The 21,262-nt window shown below is 44.1% G+C and overlaps 1 protein-coding gene across 1 annotated transcript in view; it reads right to left on the bottom strand.

Moving 5' to 3' along the window:
• The window catches only part of LOC134543217 (lachesin-like), a 62,064-nt gene that overhangs the window by 5,024 nt on the left and 35,778 nt on the right, over positions 1-21,262 (bottom strand). Inside the window, exons 5-10 of the mRNA XM_063388119.1 lie at positions 18,734-18,889; positions 14,837-14,965; positions 13,533-13,670; positions 6,261-6,410; positions 5,340-5,408; positions 2,980-3,057 (exon numbers count right to left, since the gene is read on the bottom strand). Coding sequence (XP_063244189.1) covers positions 2,980-3,057; positions 5,340-5,408; positions 6,261-6,410; positions 13,533-13,670; positions 14,837-14,965; positions 18,734-18,889 — 720 coding nt within the window. The remainder of the gene's footprint in view (positions 1-2,979; positions 3,058-5,339; positions 5,409-6,260; positions 6,411-13,532; positions 13,671-14,836; positions 14,966-18,733; positions 18,890-21,262) is intronic.

Raw genomic sequence — 21,262 nt, 5'->3', positions numbered from 1 at the left:
ATAATCATCAGGAAAACTACTAAACTATTTACAGATTTAAGCTTTGTTTAGCCATAAAGTAAATTGCACAAATTGTTTGCACGGAATTCATGCTGATGGCTTTGAAAAACCGTACTTACACGTTTTCTGAAGACGCCAAATAAATGCTAGAAAAAACATTCTCAAATGTTAAGTTTTAAAATCAACAAATCAAGGGAGTTTTTGTAACATACCTAAAATATGTAAAATATTAAAATAATAAAAATACACAAATAAGAGTGGGCAAAAGTTTAAACTTTTGGAATACAACAAAAATGTTTTGTCGGTGACTGCATATAAGTCATCAAGTAAGCCTATCCTTTTAACTAACTAAACTCTCTCTCTTTTTTTAAATAAACCCTGGCGGACGGCGGCTATTATTCCGTGCGCCTGCCGAGTGGAGTGAACAGTGGACACCGAGCGCGCATTCTGTGTAATTCGAGGAGAACTATGAGAAGTATTTACATTTCAGAAGTTTCGTAGCCGCGGCCCGCGTGTACAACACAAGTAATTGCAACTGGCTTGTTTCCGTGCGTATAGTTGGTTCGATTGATAATTTATAGTGTTATGAGCTGTAACTCGACACGATTGGAAAACATATTTTTTTGGAAATAAAACGGATTTTTGTAAGTATGTATTATTTCTGCTTGTAAAAAATAAAATAACTTTAACCCTAATGGTGGTGCTAAGGCACCTGTGGCACCTACCGTGCGCACGCCTATGACACCCGACCAAAGCTGTATCGAATCAGAGGCTGCTACGTTGGGACGCCTCACAAGACAGCAGCCAATGAGTGGGTGACATTTGACCGAGTGTAAGTAGAACTATGGAGTTCATCCTGCAGGTCATTGAACCCGCTACTTTTTCCTGTCCCTAACTATAGTCTGTCTCGTGACACATTACTAGAGACCGGAAAAATTCGCGGATTCATTTCGTGATAAGCTGAAATTCAAACATGTGTACAATTTTGCTGGTTCTGCTATTGGCTCGCGGTTTAACTGGATCTCTCTGGGCCAATGAGAGACTATCGACCAAAGAAGCGTCGAATCACAAGCTACCCAGTGGAGACGCCTCACAATTTAGTACCCAATGAACACGGGTGTTTACTTGAGAAGTGCAGAGGATAATTAGGCTATCCTAGAGGTCATTGTATCCGCGAATTTTTCCGGTCCCTACACATTACACAAAATAAAATAAGGTACTGTGCTTTCTGAACAAATAGTCTAGCCAGCTATCCACCAGTATTTCTCTCGGTCTGAAGGGACGTCTTTTCCTTTCGCTACTAGCCAAAGGAAAAGACGCAGGCTTGCTAAGACAACAGTTGCTATGTTTCGGGAAGAGATAACTGTTCCCGTACTGCGTCATCGCTGGGTTCTGTTGGTCGCTGTATTCTCAAAGGTTTTATTTTATGTTCTTGTTGCTACTGTCTCGTCGTTGCTAGCTCACTGTGTCCGTCTGTGCTGTAGTCATTTTTGACTTATTTCTTCACCGCAATTTTCTCTGCTATGTTGTTTTTATTATTTATATTTTGGCTTGTATTTGTGTATACATTTATGTATATATATTTTTTGTCAGTTATTGAGGTTTCTTATGACATACAGTGTAACCACCAGTGACGTATGTACAAAAAAAATCTTAAATTTATATTCCACATGGAGAGAACATTCAAAGAACGTGTCCTATTAGTTTGTCTCATCCACGAAAATCCAGTTTTGGACGCAAATGTTTGAACCACAAAATATTTCAAATCACTAACGTATTTTTTTTATAGAAGACTTTTTTTTTATTTCTTACTATAAGCAGATGTGACAATTTTCTGTTGTTTAACTTTTATCTCAGCTCATGTAGTATATATTTTTTTATGCGAATGTAGGTTTCGCCGTTCTGCATCGTGTTGGCACCGGGGCTGTCTCTCACGTGAGCGCCGCCAGAGAGCCGCCGGTGACGTCACGCTCCCCAGCACCAATCAGGACGGAGCACGCAGGCGGGGTACGTGGCGGACGTTGCCACCCGACTGTGCAGTTCCCTCCCTCACCCATCCACTTCATCGGCGCTGCGTGCGTGTCGCCTGGCGACCTCTGTGTCCGGACACACGGACGGCGGACGGACTCTGAGGAACTCACAGTTTCCGCGAGAGAGAGTGCGTCACATGCACCGCCCTGCCCCGCCCACAAGGCCTCGGACTCGAGATGTTGTGGTTAATTCAAAGCAAAGGAGCCCGGGCTTATAAAATATATTTTATTTTAAAAAATTGTTGCAATTTACGTTCTTTAATGTAAGAGGTTTCAAGCTTGTGCTTGCATATTTACAGAAATCCTAGTTATTACATATTTTCTTAAAGGTGAAACGATTTACAATATATTGCGTCATCTTAAAATAATTGTATGTTAATGTAAAGTTTGCATAATATTTTAACGTAATTTTTGTGAGAATCAATCCAAGTTTACCCTTTCTTTTCTTTTACTTGATAGTTCTTACAGCCACTTCCTTAATAGGTAAGTACTTGGATTTTTTTTTTGACTCTGCTAAATTTGAAGGTTTTTTTGACCTGATAACGTCTTATAAATCGATGAACGCCGGCTGCACGCACGAAAAATTGTCACGATCCGCCTGAACCGGGCGTGCAAGAACCGGCCAACCACCGTGCGAGAAAATCTTCTATAATATCAAACAGGTTAAGGCGGGCTTTTTAACTTATTGTTCGTGATTATATTTAAACAAATTATTTAAATTAAATTTGCAAAAAAAAACTGTAAATAATATTTGAAAATTAAAAAAAGTACGTATACAATTTTTCATCAATGTTTTCTTATGTCGTTATCACGTAAAATTATCGTCCGTAAACCGACTTGACAGACAACCCAGACTTCACAGACTGGTTCGGGGAGGCGCGCTGCGAACTGAAGGTGTTTAGTTGGCTGGCTGGGAGCGGGTGGCTCAGGGGCCGAGGCGGGTTGGTACCGTGGTTCCTCCAGCCGTCCTCGTGGTCCCTGCTGGTGTTGCCGCCGGGCTTCTGGCGCTGCTGGCTGCGACCGCGACCTGCGCACACCGCGCCGGCTCACGTCTCCCCGTCACCTCGCGTTCTTTACATGGTCCATGGCTAGGGGCAGGAATTTTGCGCGAAAAAAAAAACAACTGAATACCTATTAGACTGCAACAATGTATATCCACATCAGGTGTTTCTTCCTTGTGATTGGCGGTCGTCTGCGAGAGAAGTCATTGCCTTATTTTGACCGAGCCACTCAGGACGCGTTTACCTTCCGAACTGAATTACTGTGATTGGTGTTCTAACAGCAGACATGCACCTGAAAGAAACTCACCCAATCACTAAACACAGACGATGCTACAGTGTTTTAAATTTCAGCTAGTCTCGGAATCTTTTCGCGAAATATGCATGCCCCTATTCATGGCATGGGGAACTCTGGTTCAGCACAATTTATGGGACATACGCCATTGAATTTTTCGCACTGCTTGTCAAGGGAAAAAAATTTCAAGAACGCAAATCAAGAAATAAAAAACGAAAACACGAATCCCCGGGAAAACAAGCCCAAAAATCAGCTGATGTCAAACAGATGAACCCAAAGGATTGATCTGAACACATATAATGGAAAACACGACGGAAACGTTGACAAACACGGTAAGTCATCCTATGACAAAACGTTTCGGGAACTGGCGTCTGTTCCCGTAATTAGGCACGAATAGGTTTTTTTGTTTGCCTGCTTTTACTGTCTCGTTTTTGTTAGCCCACTGTGTTCATCTGTGTTGTTATTTTTTTTTCATGACTAAATTCCTCCCACGGAATTCTTGTGTTGTTTGATATTTCAGTTTGAATGTGTTATTCTGTGCTGTCGTGGTTGTGTGGTCCATAATACTTGTTTATGCACATCTCTGTGTTTTGGCTTATCCTATGTGGGCTTGTGTTTTTTTATTTTTTTTTATTAATTTGCGTTCTTGAATTTTTCCCATGAAGAACAGCGAGTGCATAACTGCAATGGTGTATGTCCATGAAATTGCATTAAATAAAAATATTTCTCTCGAATAAGTCGATAGTAAAAGCTACAAAAATTGGATGTTGTTAACGTTTGGTGCGTATATATTACACTGTTAGAAATTACAGTAAATTTACGAACTTTTCAACGAAGAATTAAATTCTTCGTTGAAACGTCCGTAAGTTAGGCCTACTGTAATTTCTAACAGTGTACCACAGGAAACAGACATCCAGTCCTCTAGGTTGAGAGTGCAGTGTGTTACCACTGCGGCCCCACGCCCAGTGTGTTAAGGCGTGTCCACACTCCAAGTAATTAAATACAATCGACCAATTTGAATGTATTTCAAAGATTGGCAACAATGAAAACTGAACTGAATATTTATTTACTCAGAGACCTTTCACAGTAGGTAACTCAAGTAGGTAATTGGACTGTTTTCATTAGCACGGGTTATTATGAAAAAAAAATCATTTGGATGAATTAATGTTTTCCTTTAAAGAAAGTTATCAAAACAAGAAATATTTCTTATAGTTGTTAGTGCTTTCTATGAGTTTTTTAAACTTTATTTTGTATGCAAATTGTAAACATATATACCTTGATACGCAGCATTGAACTGTTTTTTACTATATTATTAAGTATCTCATAGTGGAAATAACAGCTCACAAAGATGGAAACAACAATATTCATAAAAATAACAAAATAAAATTTTGGACTTATTATGAGAGGCAATTTAATAAATCATTCCATAAAAAAGGTTTCTTTCTTACTTCGTTAAAGTCGCCAGCGGTAGTTTAAAATTTCCTTTGCGTTTGCTTTTGAGCTTGAGATACTAGAACTATATATTTTTGTACGAATACCAGTAGAAGACGTTTATTAGGGACAGTGCATACCGTGACTATATTAGTACATTCAAACCAACTTAATGCTATTCTGTCATTATATAACATAATTAAATTTGAAGGAAGCTTTCAGTTGACAAATTTAGTATTTTTAAAATATACCATTAGTGGTATTTTTCGTGCCAAGACATTCGAAATATATGTTTTCGTGTAACCAGCCAATCATAAAATAAACGATAAGCGAAAAAATGCCAGACAAAAAGAATTGCAGCACAACAAGGGAGAAAGTGATAACAATAGTTCTTAGCGTTGCTAAGAGATAAATCGAGAAGTAATGAATTATGGAAACATCCTATAAATCCATTAGAAATCTAAGAGAAGTTTTTCAGCAATTAGGAAGAAACGGACGAGCTGGCGTCCGTGATTTTTTGCGTGGTAGTTTGTTCCAAAGATCTTAAGCTGCATGTAACGTACCTCCCTGGAAACAAATGCTTACCTTTTTTCCTCGCGTTGGTTGGTAGCGTCACGCTAATGACTGCCGTAGTGGTGGATGGTGCAGGTATTTCTGAAAACAATAATACGCACGCGAAAGACTTACATTGATATTGTTTTATTTAATTCGTTTAAATGTGTAATAACAAATTTCATTGTGCACTGTTAACAAAATTACTTGTCTTAAAAAAACATCATCGAAAAAGTTAATACTTTCTATATGTTTTCGTCCTAAGCTCTTATTGGATGTCCAATCAATAAATAAGTAACATCGCTTCATGCGCCATGACAGGGCTATCACGCATATGATATGTGAATAAGAATGCTGGAAATGAGAGAGAGAGAGAGAGAGAGAGAGAGAGAGATAATGAATTGAACTCCCTACGTCTGTCCGACATCCATGTCACAAGAGACGATGGAGACGATAGAACCCTCGACTCTGAGGAAACGTCCGCTATGTTTGCCGCTAGCGGAACAAGGCTCTGGCTGGATGCCGGCGGGAATCGAACACCGGACCACAGTTATTGAAAACACGCAGTTCTTACCAACGCTACAAACAAAAAAAAATAAACTATTAAACATAAAAAGTTTCTTGCGATTACAAACGCATCAAAATACAAGCTCTCCGTGCAATTTACAGGTGAATTATTTTTTAACCGTAATGTTTGATAAAAAAAATTATCTTTAATTAAAATTTTAATATTTCTTCGGTAAAATCCCGGCAAGTTAACCCAATTGAAAGGTTTCACAGACAAAACACAGCCAAACGAAAACCAGTTTAACCGTCTCCTGAAAATAAGAGTTCTGACGCTCGTTTCAGTAACGTCTTTTCCGCGCTGCGCTGGAAATGGAACTCGTTCGCGCGCGCTCATCTCGTCTCGCCGACCCCGGCAGGAGGGTGGAGGTATAAGGCAGTGTTACCAACCGTCCAGCTTGATGACGCCATCCGTCTCGCCCAGAGAGTTCTTGGCGACGCAGCGGTACGAGCCGAAGTCCGCCTTGCCCGCGCTGCGTATCTTCAGCATCATGTACTTGGTGTAGCCGTTGTCCATCACCACCGACTCGTACTTCTCTCCTGCCGGAACACACCACGCCTCACTCGTACTTCTCTCCTGCCGGAACACACCGCGCCTCACTCGTACTTCTCTCCTGCCGGAACACACCACGCCTCACTCGTACTTCTCTCCTGCCGGAACACACCGCGCCTCACTCGTACTTCTCTCCTGCCGGAACACACCGCGCCTCACTCGTACTTCTCTCCTGCCGGAACACACCACGCCTCACTCGTACTTCTCTCCTGCCGGAACACACCACGCCTCACTCGTACTTCTCTCCTGCCGGAACACACCACGCCTCACTCGTACTTCTCTCCTGCCGGAACACACCACGCCTCACTCGTACTTCTCTCCTGCCGGAACACACCACGCCTCACTCGTACTTCTCTCCTGCCGGAACACACCACGCCTCACTCGTACTTCTCTCCTGCCGGAACACACCGCGCCTCACTCGTACTTCTCTCCTGCCGGAAAACACCACGCCTCACTCGTACTTCTCTCCTGCCGGAACACACCACGCCTCACTCGTACTTCTCTCCTGCCGGAACACACCACGCCTCACTCGTACTTCTCTCCTGCCGGAACACACCACGCCTCACTCATACTTCTCTCCTGCCGGAACACACCGCGCCTCACTCGTACTTCTCTCCTGCCGGAACACACCGCGCCTCACTCGTACTTCTCTCCTGCCGGAACACACCACGCCTCACTCGTACTTCTCTCCTGCCGGAACACACCGCGCCTCACTCGTACTTCTCTCCTGCCGGAACACACCACGCCTCACTCGTACTTCTCTCCTGCCGGAACACACCGCGCCTCACTCGTACTTCTCTCCTGCCGGAACACACCACGCCTCACTCGTACTTCTCTCCTGCCGGAACACACCACGCCTCACTCGTACTTCTCTCCTGCCGGAACACACCACGCCTCACTCGTACTTCTCTCCTGCCGGACTTCTCTCCTGCCGGAACACACCGCGCCTCACTCGTACTTCTCTCCTGCCGGAACACACCGCGCCTCACTCGTACTTCTCTCCTGCCGGAACACACCACGCCTCACTCGTACTTCTCTCCTGCCGGAACACACCGCGCCTCACTCGTACTTCTCTCCTGCCGGAACACACCGCGCCTCACTCGTACTTCTCTCCTGCCTGAACACACCGCGCCTCACTCGTACTTCTCTCCTGCCGGAACACACCGCGCCTCACTCGTACTTCTCTCCTGCCGGAACACACCGCGCCTCACTCGTACTTCTCTCCTGCCGGAACACACCGCGCCTCACTCGTACTTCTCTCCTGCCGGAACACACCGCGCCTCACTCGTACTTCTCTCCTGCCGGAACACACCGCGTCTCACTCGTACTTCTCTCCTGCAGGAACACACCGCGCCTCACTCGTACTTCTCTCCTGCCGGAACACACCGCGCCTCACTCGTACTTCTCTCCTGCCGGAACACACCGCGCCTCACTCGTACTTCTCTCCTGCCGGAACACACCGCGCCTCACTCGTACTTCTCTCCTGCCGGAACACACCGCGCCTCACTCGTACTTCTCTCCTGCCGGAACACACCGCGCCTCACTCGTACTTCTCTCCTGCCGGAACACACCGCGCCTCACTCGTACTTCTCTCCTGCCGGAACACACCGCGCCTCACTCGTACTTCTCTCCTGCCGGAACACACCGCGCCTCACTCGTACTTCTCTCCTGCCGGAACACACCGCACCTCACTCGTACTTCTCTCCTGCCGGAACACACCGCGCCTCACTCGTACTTCTCTCCTGCCGGAACACACCGCGCCTCACTCGTACTTCTCTCCTGCCGGAACACACCACGCCTCACTCGTACTTCTCTCCTGCCTGAACACACCGCGCCTCACTCGTACTTCTCTCCTGCCGGAACACACCGCGCCTCACTCGTACTTCTCTCCTGCCGGAACACACCGCGCCTCACTCGTACTTCTCTCCTGCCGGAACACACCGCGCCTCACTCGTACTTCTCTCCTGCCGGAACACACCGCGCCTCACTCGTACTTCTCTCCTGCCGGAACACACCGCGCCTCACTCGTACTTCTCTCCTGCCGGAACACACCGCGCCTCACTCGTACTTCTTTCCTGCCGGAACACACCGCGCCTCACTCGTACTTCTCTCCTGCCGGAACACACCGCGCCTCACTCGTACTTCTCTCCTGCCGGAACACACCCCGCCTCACTCGTACTTCTCTCCTGCCGGAACACACCGCGCCTCACTCGTACTTCTCTCCTGCCGGAACACACCACGCCTCACTCGTACTTCTCTCCTGCCGGAACACACCACGCCTCACTCGTACTTCTCTCCTGCCGGAACACACCACGCCTCACTCGTACTTCTCTCCTGCCGGAACACACCACGCCTCACTCGTACTTCTCTCCTGCCGGAACACACCGCGCCTCACTCGTACTTCTCTCCTGCCGGAACACACCGCGCCTCACTCGTACTTCTCTCCTGCCGGAACACACCGCGCCTCACTCGTACTTCTCTCCTGCCGGAACACACCGCGCCTCACTCGTACTTCTCTCCTGCCGGAACACACCGCGCCTCATTCGTACTTCTCTCCTGCCGGAACACACCGCGCCTCACTCGTACTTCTCTCCTGCCTGAACACACCGCGCCTCACTCGTACTTCTCTCCTGCCGGAACACACCGCGCCTCACTCGTACTTCTCTCCTGCCGGAACACACCGCGCCTCACTCGTACTTCTCTCCTGCCGGAACACACCGCGCCTCACTCGTACTTCTCTCCTGCCGGAACACACCGCGCCTCACTCGTACTTCTCTCCTGCCGGAACACACCGCGCCTCACTCGTACTTCTCTCCTGCCGGAACACACCGCGCCTCACTCGTACTTCTCTCCTGCCGGAACACACCGCGCCTCACTCGTACTTCTCTCCTGCCGGAACACACCACGCCTCACTCGTACTTCTCTCCTGCCGGAACACACCGCGCCTCACTCGTACTTCTCTCCTGCCGGAACACACCGCGCCTCACTCGTACTTCTCTCCTGCCGGAACACACCGCGCCTCACTCGTACTTCTCTCCTGCCGGAACACACCGCGCCTCACTCGTACTTCTCTCCTGCCGGAACACACCGCGCCTCACTCGTACTTCTCTCCTGCCGGAACACACCGCGCCTCACTCGTACTTCTCTCCTGCCGGAACACACCGCGCCTCACTCGTACTTCTCTCCTGCCGGAACACACCGCGCCTCACTCGTACTTCTCTCCTGCCGGAACACACCGCGCCTCACTCGTACTTCTCTCCTGCCGGAACACACCGCGCCTCACTCGTACTTCTCTCCTGCCGGAACACACCGCGCCTCACTCGTACTTCTCTCCTGCCGGAACACACCGCGCCTCACTCGTACTTCTCTCCTGCCGGAACACACCACGCCTCACTCGTACTTCTCTCCTGCCGGAACACACCACGCCTCACCACCAGCACCTGTGCGGCTGCCCCCTCGCGCCACTGAATAGATTACTCTCTTTTCTACACTCACAACACGTGTTTTAGTTTCATACAAGTGCGAATTATATATATATATATATGTGCTAATAAATTATATTCAGTAGTGATCTAAATTAATATTATTTACTATTCGTAATAACTAGTAAAAAAAATTGTGCCTTTATACTTTTTCAAGTGCTCCAATATAATTGAGATTAACTATCCGTATGTATTATTTATTTATATAAATTAAAATATTATTATTTAATATATTTATTACTTAATATTATTAAATTATTAATCTTAAATATTTATTATTGGTTATTTAAAATTTACAAAATAAAGAAATAAATTTAATAAAACATTTAATAAAATAATTCTGATAAAAATTAAAATCTAACATCAAATTAAAATATTAATATTTATTATTAAATTGAATAAATAAATAATATTTATAAAATAAATGAACAAATTTAATGAAAACTTTTTGATAAAAATGAAAAGTGAATATTAAATTAAGAAAATAATAAATATTTAAAAAAAATGACTAAACTTAAATTAAATTTTTGAGTTTATTAATATATTTATTTATTTTCTTTTAAAATATTAAATAATCAATAATAAATATTTAAAATTAAGAATCAAATAATATTTAGTACAAATTATGTCATATATATATTTATTATTCTCTAAATTTTATTTTTTTAAATTTTCAAATTTAAACTGAACTTTATTGACTGTGTTGACTAATTTTTTCCAGCCCGTTTATTAATTTATTGTAATTAATTATTTGCATGCAATTAAAAACTATTTTCTAAATGATGCCAAAGAGGTATAACTTCTCACGCGCGTTCATAAGTACACGCACCAATTTTTTTTGAAGAGTTAAATTGGCTGAAACGCACGTTTTCAGAGTAATATTTAGGCGTGAAACAACCGGTACAGATTCTTTAGAGCATTTAAGGGACTTGCATCTCACCTTTATCTTCATTTCTAGGACATTTAATGTTACGGTCACCGCTCAAACCTCACAGTTATCCTGTGATGACGAGAAGACAGCGTGCCAGTTCAGGGCTTTGCGCTTAGAGGCTATACCGCGCTAGAAATACCATTGAGGGTTGCGCTTACTAACACACATACGCCCCTGACGAGGCGAGCCCCTTAACGAGGAGCCAGGCCCGAAGACAGGCGCCGACCTTCAGCGAGGCAGGCAGACCTCGTCGCCATTGTCCGAGACTACTCAGCTCGTGGACGGCGAGGATTCACGGACGTTGCGGTCGATGCTTCGGTCGCCATCTTCTCCTGACTGCTACCCTGGATCCGCCACTGGCTCGCCTTCTTAGATCCACTGCAGACCGCCGCTCCAACTCCGAGTTGTCGAGTTCCCGTCTTGCTGTCTCTCCGTCGTTAATTCCGCCCGCAGCCATTAAGACACGTATTATATATTTTTTTACGACAGGCGTGTTTATGGTCGTGATGTGATTGGACCACCCTCCATCGCACGAGAAAATAAAAAAATAATAAAGTTAGACATTTATGGCGAGGAGGGAGTATTCGTCTCGTCCGTGGTGGGAATGTGGGACACAGGGCTCCAGCTAGTGCCAAGGGATGGTTTTTGTCTGTGTCCATAAACTGATCGAAATCACATGGCGAAAATTATGCACGGTGTCAAACCACTGGGCTGAGGCTTCAGAGGTCGAATGATTACACCATCAAACTGTTAGTTGGTGATAGTCGGGCTCGCGTTCTGGGCGCTGTGCATAGCCAACATTTTCGTTGCCAGAGGCGATGGTCTATCATAGACATGTCGGACCATGTATTTTACACGAAAAAAATCTGGTCATTCATAAGGTATGTCCCTGGAGAGAAGCCATTGCATTGTTTGGCTGGGCCATTCAGCAAGCACGGCTATTATTGGTGTGCTGGCAGTATACTTTTACCAACTTTTGCCAACCACGAAACACAGACAATGCTACACAGTTTAAACACACAGCTGTTCTAGAAATCCTTTCGCGAAAAAAAATACACGGCCCTACGAACATGAAATGTGTAAGGAGAGTCTACAAAACACTGTAACTTCTTCTTGTTATTCTGGGTGGAATAAAGGCGAACCAAGGGCATCTAATGCAGAAGCTATGTTCTTATTGGCCCAGTCAACCGCCACATGAGCTTCTTTTCCCTGAAAGAATCAGTAAGGTAACACATTTTGCAAACTTTATGAAGCTTTGCAGTCAAATTTTCCGGTGATAAAAAAGTCATCTCTAGTCATCGACTCATTATTTAATTACAATTTTGGAAGTTTAAGAGAGTGTTCGCCCACGACTTGGAGTCATCACTGACCAGCCCTTGCGGTAAGGCGAGATATTAAAGTGGAGCTGCATATGCTTATAAGCTGTTCGACGTCTGTAAGGACCGGCGACGGAGGACTCCCTTGCTGCCGGGAACGAACGTAAAGCCCTAAGGATGCGAGGCAGTCACGAGACCACGAGAGCGTGATTCACGAGCCCAAACACGCTCGCTGTGAAGTGCAACCATTTTTCAAGTTTCATTACAAATAATAAGGGCGCATATACTTATGTACACACGTTAGAAGTTATACTTACTTGGAGTAATAAAAAAACTATAATTTTCAATGCAAATAATTAATATACATACAAAAGGACTGCAGTGATATTACAAATACGATTAGCAAAGTATAAATTCACACAATTAAATTTTTTTAAATAAATACTCAATATTCAATATTAAAATAATAACATTTATAAATTAACTATCGGATTTATTAAAGTAATCGAAACAAATTTTAATTAGTAAAATAAATTATACATATTATACGTACGGGAACATAACATTACTTAAATAAATACACCTGAAAATTTCAGAACAAAATTTCTATCACTAATATTGACAGTAAATAATTGTTTTTAATGATGCGGATTACTATTCAATAGCAATAACTAAAGTATACCATTTAAAAACACATATACAGTTTATATTTGTGCGTACCATTTTTTTTTTCATCCTGTGAATATTTCCTTCCATGGTGCGCGCGCATCGTAATAACTCACTCTGTCCATTTCTCATAACGCGCCTAAGGAAGTGTGACTTCACAACACGGACAGGCACAGACACGCTGTGACCAGATCCCCGCTGAGTTCACGGACTGCGTAGTTCCGCTCGGGGTCCGTGAATAAGTGAGCTCTTCGCTCGCCTCGTGCTCCCGTGAAACAAACGATCAGGTCTCCCCCCCCCCCTCCCCGCTCCAGCCCGTGGCGTGTCACGTAATTCCGCGTTTTAGCTAATTGGTCACGCGCGCGCTAATTCAATCCCCCTGCGCGGCGGGCGACCCGCGCCGCCCGGCTGCGTGGCGGGTTGCAGCGCGGCCCCTGCGCAGCCGAGCGACAGCCGGTCCGAAGCGAGGTCGCACGTGAGGCCGACATTGCAGTCGTCATCAGGAAGCAGTTACCTACTGATGATGGTTGACCGAAACGTCGGTGAATTATTTGCCAAGAACACGGCTACAACCAGGAAGCCAAAGCTACTTCAACAAAAATATTTCTTGGCGGCTATTAATTTTTTTTTGCCGGTGTGAAATGTAGGTTAGCCGTGAAGACAGCTTGCACCGCACTGCGACATGTGGGGCATCAGGAGCGAGTGACCACTCACCAGACACGATCATGTCCCCGCGGTCCGTGGTCCAGTAGTTGATGGAGGTGGGGTAGGCCTCGGTGTGGCACTCCAGGGACACGTCCTGGCCCACGTAGGCGCCCTCCAGCTGGTTGGGGATGGACAGCATCGGCGGGACTGCCACAGAGCGGGCCGCAGTGCTACACACAGGCTCACAGGCTCTGACTTTGGCTGGGTGCGTGGGCTTCAGCCGCATCTAATCTCCTGTTCTTAGAGACCTGCGGACATGTCGTTTTATCTGAATGCCATCATAAGCTTGACCGTCATTTTCATTGGTCCATGAGTGTTTTCCCACGCCTTGAAGGAAAATAAACCATATTGATAGAGGAGAGAAATGTTGCAACATCTAAAGCAAATAAAAAAATACGGGTTTGTGTTAAACTTCATGCAGAGTAGCCGGGTACGGTACCATGTCTCTATCCTATTGTGTTTGTACCTCTTATATCAACTTTTGATGCAGCTAAAACCCACAAGTCTAGCCAGTTCACGATGGTGAAAATCGGATATTTGTTACGACTTATTCAATTGTAGCATAGTTATCTTTAAATCTCCTTAGATATTCTAAAACAATCACACACAGATCATTCAAAATTTGTTCTTTCAAGAAATACAGTCAATGGACAAGCACTGAAGTTTGAGATACTACATCAACAACAACTTTGTCCTGAAGGTTACTAAACATGCGAAACTTAAGTATGTCTAGTAGTAAATACAGAACATGATTTAAGTATTTTTCACCAAGACAAAACCAAAAATTTGTAAGATTTATGTTTGTATTTTAGCATGGTGTATGTAATTTTTTTTGGTCAAATCATGGTCATTCTATGAGCGCGTCGTTCTCACTGGCCCAGTCAAGCGGCATGTCGGCTGGTGAAGTGTGGCAGTCACATGATCACTCCAGGATCCAGGATCCTGTCACCACCGCGGAGTCGGCGACACCGAGCAGTAACCGGGTGACAAATCGTTCCACACACCACGGAATCAACCAGGAATTTCTAGGGAGTGGAACATTTCCCTTGTTAACACTCTGATGGAGCGTTAAAAATCATAACACTCGCATGTTTGTGCTACTTCTGCAACAGGGTCACAGTTTATGGCTGCGACCGGTGGCAAATTCTCGACCGAAGATGTTTCAACTGAACAATAAAATCATTAATTTCTGGTTCAGCAGCGATGGCATTGCGCTGACGCAAGACTGCAAGTCCAGCTTACAGGGTCCCGACGAGCGAGGCAGCGGTTCCCCACTGGAGACCAGCAGTCGGGGGGCTGCAAGGCGCACTTACACTGCACGCGCAGCACCACTCTCTTGCTGATGGACGGCGGCACGCCGTTGGAGGCGATGCACAGGTAGGCGCCCATGTGCAGGCGGCTCACCTTGGTCAGGTGCAGCAGCTCGCCGTCCACCACGTTCACTGCACCACACCACACCACACCCCTCTCCACTGCACCACACCACACCACACCCCTGTCCACTGTCCACACTCCACACTCCACACTCCACTTGTCCACTCCCCACTCCGAGCTCCCGAGGATACAGCACTCACATGATACGGGCGATGGCAAGTTTTGATTTAACGCAATTTCTTGCGCATTCGCCGTTGCAATTTTGCACTGCTCCTCACGGAAAAATAAACAATAACGCGAATTCATAATTAAAAGGGGGGGGGGGTTTGTCTGTAAAGTCGGTTTACGGACGATAATTTTACGTGATAACGTCATAAGAGAAACATTGATAAAAATTTGCATACTTTTTTAATTTTCAAATATTATTTACAGTTTTTTTTTTGCAAATTTAATTTAAATACATTTGTTTGAATATGATCACGAATAATTAGTTAAAAAGCCCGCCTTAACCTGTTTGATGTTATAGAAGATTTTCTCGCATGGTGGTTGGCCGGCTCTTGCACGCTCGGGCTCAGGCGGAACGTGACAAATTGTTGTGCGTGCAGCCGGCGTTCATCTATTTATAAGACGTTATCACGTCAACAAATGGAAACATAAAATAGATAATTCCAACAATTATCCTATACAGGTATTATGGACCACACACCACGACAGCACAGAAGAACACATTCAAACTCAAATATCCGGCAGCACAAGAATTCCGTGGAAGGAATTTAGTCAGGGAAAAAAATAATAACAGCAGAAATGAACACAGTGCTATCATTTATTTCTTAATTTGCGTTCTTGGGTTTTTTCCATGACATGGTATTTGCCCAAGAAATTGTATTAAATCAATGTTCCCATGACTCTATTGTATCTCTGTTGAATATATTTTTTTTTGGAAACGTTTAATGTAATAGTTTTAATAAATGTACTAAGTATATTTGTATGGTAAATGTTCTGAACAATTCAGTGGGTTAGTAACTACATTTGCTTTTTTTTAGGAATATTACTGCTGTTATTCCAAACTAGACTGTCATAGTTTGGAACTTGTTATTTTCTGGGTGAACTAGTGGCTCAGAGAGTAATGAAGAAGTTGCCATAGTGGCACCAACTTGATACGGTGGTACTAACTTGCAATTATTCAAAATCCAGACAAGCAGCAATCAACTCATAAAAGTGTCTCGTTAGTGAACATCCAGAATTGTATTTTAGAAGACTATAGCTGAACTCTCGATCTTAACATTCTGTTTATTCTGAATTTTGGTATTCTATTTTATTTCCAAAATAACAATAAATATTCTCTCAGCAAGACGTAAAAAATATACATGGAAAATCACGACTTAACCTGAATACCCCATAATATTAACGGGAGGAATGTATTGGAAATTCGTTCGATAACAGGCTGGACTTTGTTTGTTAAACTTGTACATATTTTTTTCAGTTCACCAACTGGGTAACAGATTGTCCCACTTACCGTGGATTAAACCAACAATTTCTAGGAAGTGGAACATTTCTCTCGTTAAAATAATGATGGACTAAAATTCAAACACTTATATATGTGGTGATACTTCTGCAATAGTGCAACAGTTTGTGGCTGTAACCAGTGACAAATGCTTATCCAATTTCATCATTGATAAAATTAAGTCCAGCGTTTAGATCTCTGAGCTCTCGGATTGGAGCAGTTCCGACCAATTCGACCTATCGGAATTAGACGTAGCAGTAACTACTGATATCTAATGGCGATAGCGGACCATCAAAAACATGGACCTTGTCTTGTATACACTGGGTTGTGAAGCTCACATTGTGAGCGAAGATGGTATAAACATTTATGATAACTAATATTTTTAAAAAAACCTGCAGGGAAATGCCGGAATGTAACTGAATTAAATTCTAACTGGCGGAAAACGCTTAAAATCTGGAATATTTCACTCCGAAACGAATAAACTTGATAACTTCACTTTGTAGATTCCTGACCGATTATTTTAGTGACAGAAGATCGCAGTGAATTCCACGTTAAGTGCATATTCCCAATTAACTCATCTTATTCTTCAGTTTGGTATCGTTTCACTGATACAAAAAAAATTGGTTGTCTGTAAAGTCGGTTAACGGACGATAGTTTAACGTGACAACGTCATAACAAAACATTGATGAAATGATAGATGCGACGCAAGCGTACAATGAGCGTAACGGGACACAGTGTAACGGGAAACAGCGTAACGGGACAATGTGCGTAACGGGACACTTTTTCGTGCGTGCAGCTGGCTTTCATAGATTTATTTGACGTTGTCACGTCAAAAAAACTCATTGAAGGTTTTAACGTGAATGCAGAAAAGCCGGAGGTAGAATCTCGCAGGAAATTCATCTTTGGGATCGGAAGTTGCTGACGTCGGCCGTGTCTGACGGGTCCTTTGTGGCGGCGGCGCGGACCGCGAACAGGAGGGCGAACAGGAGGGCGAACAGGAGGGCGAACAGGAGGGCGAACAGGAGGGCGAACAGCAGGGCGAACAGCAGGGCGACTGTGCGACCCTGATCAGCAGTTCGCAACTCCCCGGGTGGGGGCGTGCCGGCGACTGAGGGATGAGCCGGCGCCTCCGTGGCTTCCCCAGCTGCTGGCCTGGTCGCGGGATTATGCCAACTGCCGCCCAAGTCGGCTTATCCCCGCCCCCCCCGGCTGGAAAGGGCTTAGCGGCCCTTCTGCCGCCACGACGCGCCAGAACTTCCTCCTCCGGCAGGCCTACCCGGGGCTCTCTTTGCCCGTCGTCCTTCCTTTCTCTCGCACCTGTAGTGCATTCCACTAACGAGTTCTCTTTTCAGTCAAGCCATTTCAGTTCCACAGCTGGATATCCTTACAACATTTGTGAGAACATTGCTGGCAAACATTTGTCGAAGCCAATTCTTCGGAAAAAAAATTCATTTTTGTCTAATGTCATAACGTGTATGAGATAACAGCATGAATCAGTAAACAAATTGCACCAGTTTGCATAACAGACCACACACGCCTTCTCAACACAAAGCAAATGCCAGTGATGAAGTACCACGGGTACCCGAGGATGGAGTGGGATGGATGAGCAACACAGAATACAGATTTGTGCTTTGTCAGCTAATATTTTTTATCTGAAAAAAATCTGTTTCGGCCGGGAATCAAACCAAGTTTTTATCACTGTTTTTTATGCAACTACTATTTCTTTGCAAAAAAATTATATTCTTGAATAACAACAAGTGAACGTGTATAATGTATTAAATAATTTGTTAAAACATTAATATTTTTGCTAACAATATTTACATATTATGCACATAAATTCGCTATTTATTTTCTGTTCAATTGTCTTTTAAGAGAGCAACAAAGTTTCTACTGCCATATGACCTACCTTTGAACACCATCAAATATATGAATGGAAAATATAAATTTATAATTTAAAATAATCACTTAAAGTACTCTTTGTAGGAACACTTATTTTGGTGAAACTCTAGATAGTATTGACAACTACTTTCACTATGAGGAAACAGATATCCAATGAACTATAATGATCTGTTCTGTAATATATTTAAAAGGTTGAATTTACCTAAATTTAATAACAATTTTTTTATACTTTTAAACATGCTAAAACATTTTTGGTGGATGCATCAGGTATTGTTTAGGTGAAGGTGACAGGAATTTTTTTGGTGGAGGTGCCAGGTTTTTTTTTTTTGGTGGAGGCGCCAGGTATTTATTGGTGGAGGCGCCAGGTATATTTTGGTGGAGGTGCCAGGTATTGTTTTGGTGGAGGTCCCGGGTTCCGCCAGCGGCACCTCACCGTTCTCGCCATTGTAGTTGATGTCAGCACCGTCCTCTCGCCGCCACATGACGTAGGGCTCCGGGTAGCCGACCGCCTTGCAGGTGAGGTTCACGTTGGAGGCCTCCCTCACCACCATGTCCGTGCTGGTCTCCTTGTCCACTATGCTCGGCGGCACTGTGGGCAGCCACGGCACCACAGTCACTGGACATCAGCCGAGGACCTACTTCTAGGGTTTGGGCCTCTGTTGGGAAAATGTTGTCTCCAGGTTTACCCAGGAAACAGTGTTTAATTCATTGTTATTTGTGATCAGTAAGGAGGAATGAGCCTTCTCTTCAGATTCACTACAATCAGTCATAAAATGGTGCATTAAAGGTTTCGTAACAGTAAATAAATACAATTTTTTCTCTGTTCATTTATAATAATTACAATACCAACATAAAACAAAATCAATATCAAACTATCTATTTTTGTTAGCAATATGCTTGGAGAGATTCTAAGCATATTTTTGACTTTTTAAAATTTACTACAGTTACATAAATTGAATGTCTTTCAGCAAGGTCACTTATGGGGGTTTATTTACTTTAATTTCTGTAAAATAAAGTGTGCTGTTTATTAAAACAATTTGCTGTATTCTTTTTTGTCATGTTCCAGCAACACATTAATAGATTACGAACGTGTCACTGCACGGAATGTGAATTCAATTAGATCACACTGTCGTTTCCAAAATGAAAAAAATAATCTAAATTGCACAAATTTACTGCAATCGTTACCAGACAGAACTCTCGCGTGATTTAGTTTTCGTATTCGTTTTAATTTCCCCACAAATCAACTCCTTCCGAAATTGCAGGAATGGACGCTATCGTGGATGCTGAAATGTGATTAACGGGCAGCAGGTGGCGAGAGAAGCTCGAGCCCATTTTGGCGAACAACTGCGGGAATATTGTGTCCTGATGAACATCAATATTTTTTTCCAGTCCATTATGGTAAAGAATTTATATTCGCTACCAGCGAGCTCGTGTTCCTCCTTGTTCGACCAGCAGTGTAGAGAGCGCTGTTGAGACAGTCCCTACATGTCCCGCGTGGATAGAGCTACCTGTTATGAATGTCATATTTCATATGTCGTTCAGAGTTTTGACGTGTTCCAAATGGCAGAATTGTTTGAAAAAACAGTGACACGTTCAGTTTTTCATTATGGTGTGAGTATTTAAAAAGTGAATAATATTTATTGTTAATTAATTATTATTGATTAATCAATAACTATTGATATCCTGAGCAGTTATTTTGAAGTGAGTAATAATTTGGTTAATCATGTTTATTTATATTTCGTCCTATTTCTCTCTTTCTTTCTCTCTCTGCCGTTTTACTTTTGCAATCTAGTTATGAGTCGTGTTTGAATTGCCAAAGAAGTTTCACTTCTATCACATGTACTGAGTTACATCCGCTATTTTCTTTTTAATTTTAGTTTTAACCTTTCGTAGACGACTAACTCCGAAAAAGCCAGGGAAACTAGGCCATGGCTTACAGAAGAAACCACCCAAGAACTTGTCCTCAGTTGTTTCAGCAATCTACCCCGCACTTAGTAAGTGTACTTACTAGGCCCCCGCCTTTATGCCCTTGCATGGGCTAACCCACGCATCAGCTTGCATTTCCCCGGGATCAGAACCCAGGACAGAGGTCTACCGCAGCGTGTAGCACTGACGAGTAGTGGACCAGGCTACCACGAAGACGCGTGCGGGTAGATGTCATGTCAGTAGTTCATCCTTTTCCAGACATGCCTATAAGCCTGGCGGTGTTCCGGTGTATGCTCGATCCAGGCTCAGCTTCAGAGGATCTGTTACTGCTGGTGCAGGGGTTGCTGTCATAACTTAGAAACACACAAGTTATAATTTGCTAAGTTATGACTGTTCTAATTTGTGTGTTTCTAAGTTATGACGATTCTGAGGTGTGTGGTTCTGCGTTGTGTATTTCAAAGTTAAGCGTTTCTAAGTTACGACAGTTCTAAGTTGTGAGTTTTAAGTTACGAAGTTTCTAAGTTGCGAGTTTTTACGTTATGTGTTTCTAAGATTTGAACGTTCTAACATGTTATGACCGTTCTAAGGCTATGTGGATTTTTTCCGAGAGTTCTAAGCGATGACAGTTCTAGGTCGTGCCTCTCGTCGCGCGCGATCGTCGCAACAGATAGCTTAGGCGAGGGGGGGAGGAGTTCGTTTGTGCCCGTGACGTCAACCACACCCCTCCCTCCCTCCTCCCCCCGTGCCGGCCATGTTTACGCCGCAGCGCCCTGCGACAGCCGTTTAGATGTTATCGCCAGATTCATTTATACGCGACTGTTCGCGACGCCTACGAGAGGAGAAGAAAAGAAGAGCAGGTTCTCCGATAACTTGCACGGCGTCGGCCGAAGAAAGGGCGGAGATATCCTCACCTCGCCGCCAGCTCTCTTCGACGACCCTTATCATCGCCGAGTATTATTATATTTGTTTATTTGTCTGTCTCCCGCGCGTCCGTCCCATCGGCGACCGGGGACGGAAATAAAAACATATTTCCCTT

Source organism: Bacillus rossius (genome assembly GCF_032445375.1).
Source record: "Bacillus rossius redtenbacheri isolate Brsri chromosome 9 unlocalized genomic scaffold, Brsri_v3 Brsri_v3_scf9_2, whole genome shotgun sequence".
NCBI classification, from domain to species: domain Eukaryota; kingdom Metazoa; phylum Arthropoda; class Insecta; order Phasmatodea; family Bacillidae; genus Bacillus; species Bacillus rossius.
The sequence above is the reverse complement of the archived record's forward strand: the minus strand, read 5'-3'. Positions and strand labels throughout refer to the sequence as shown.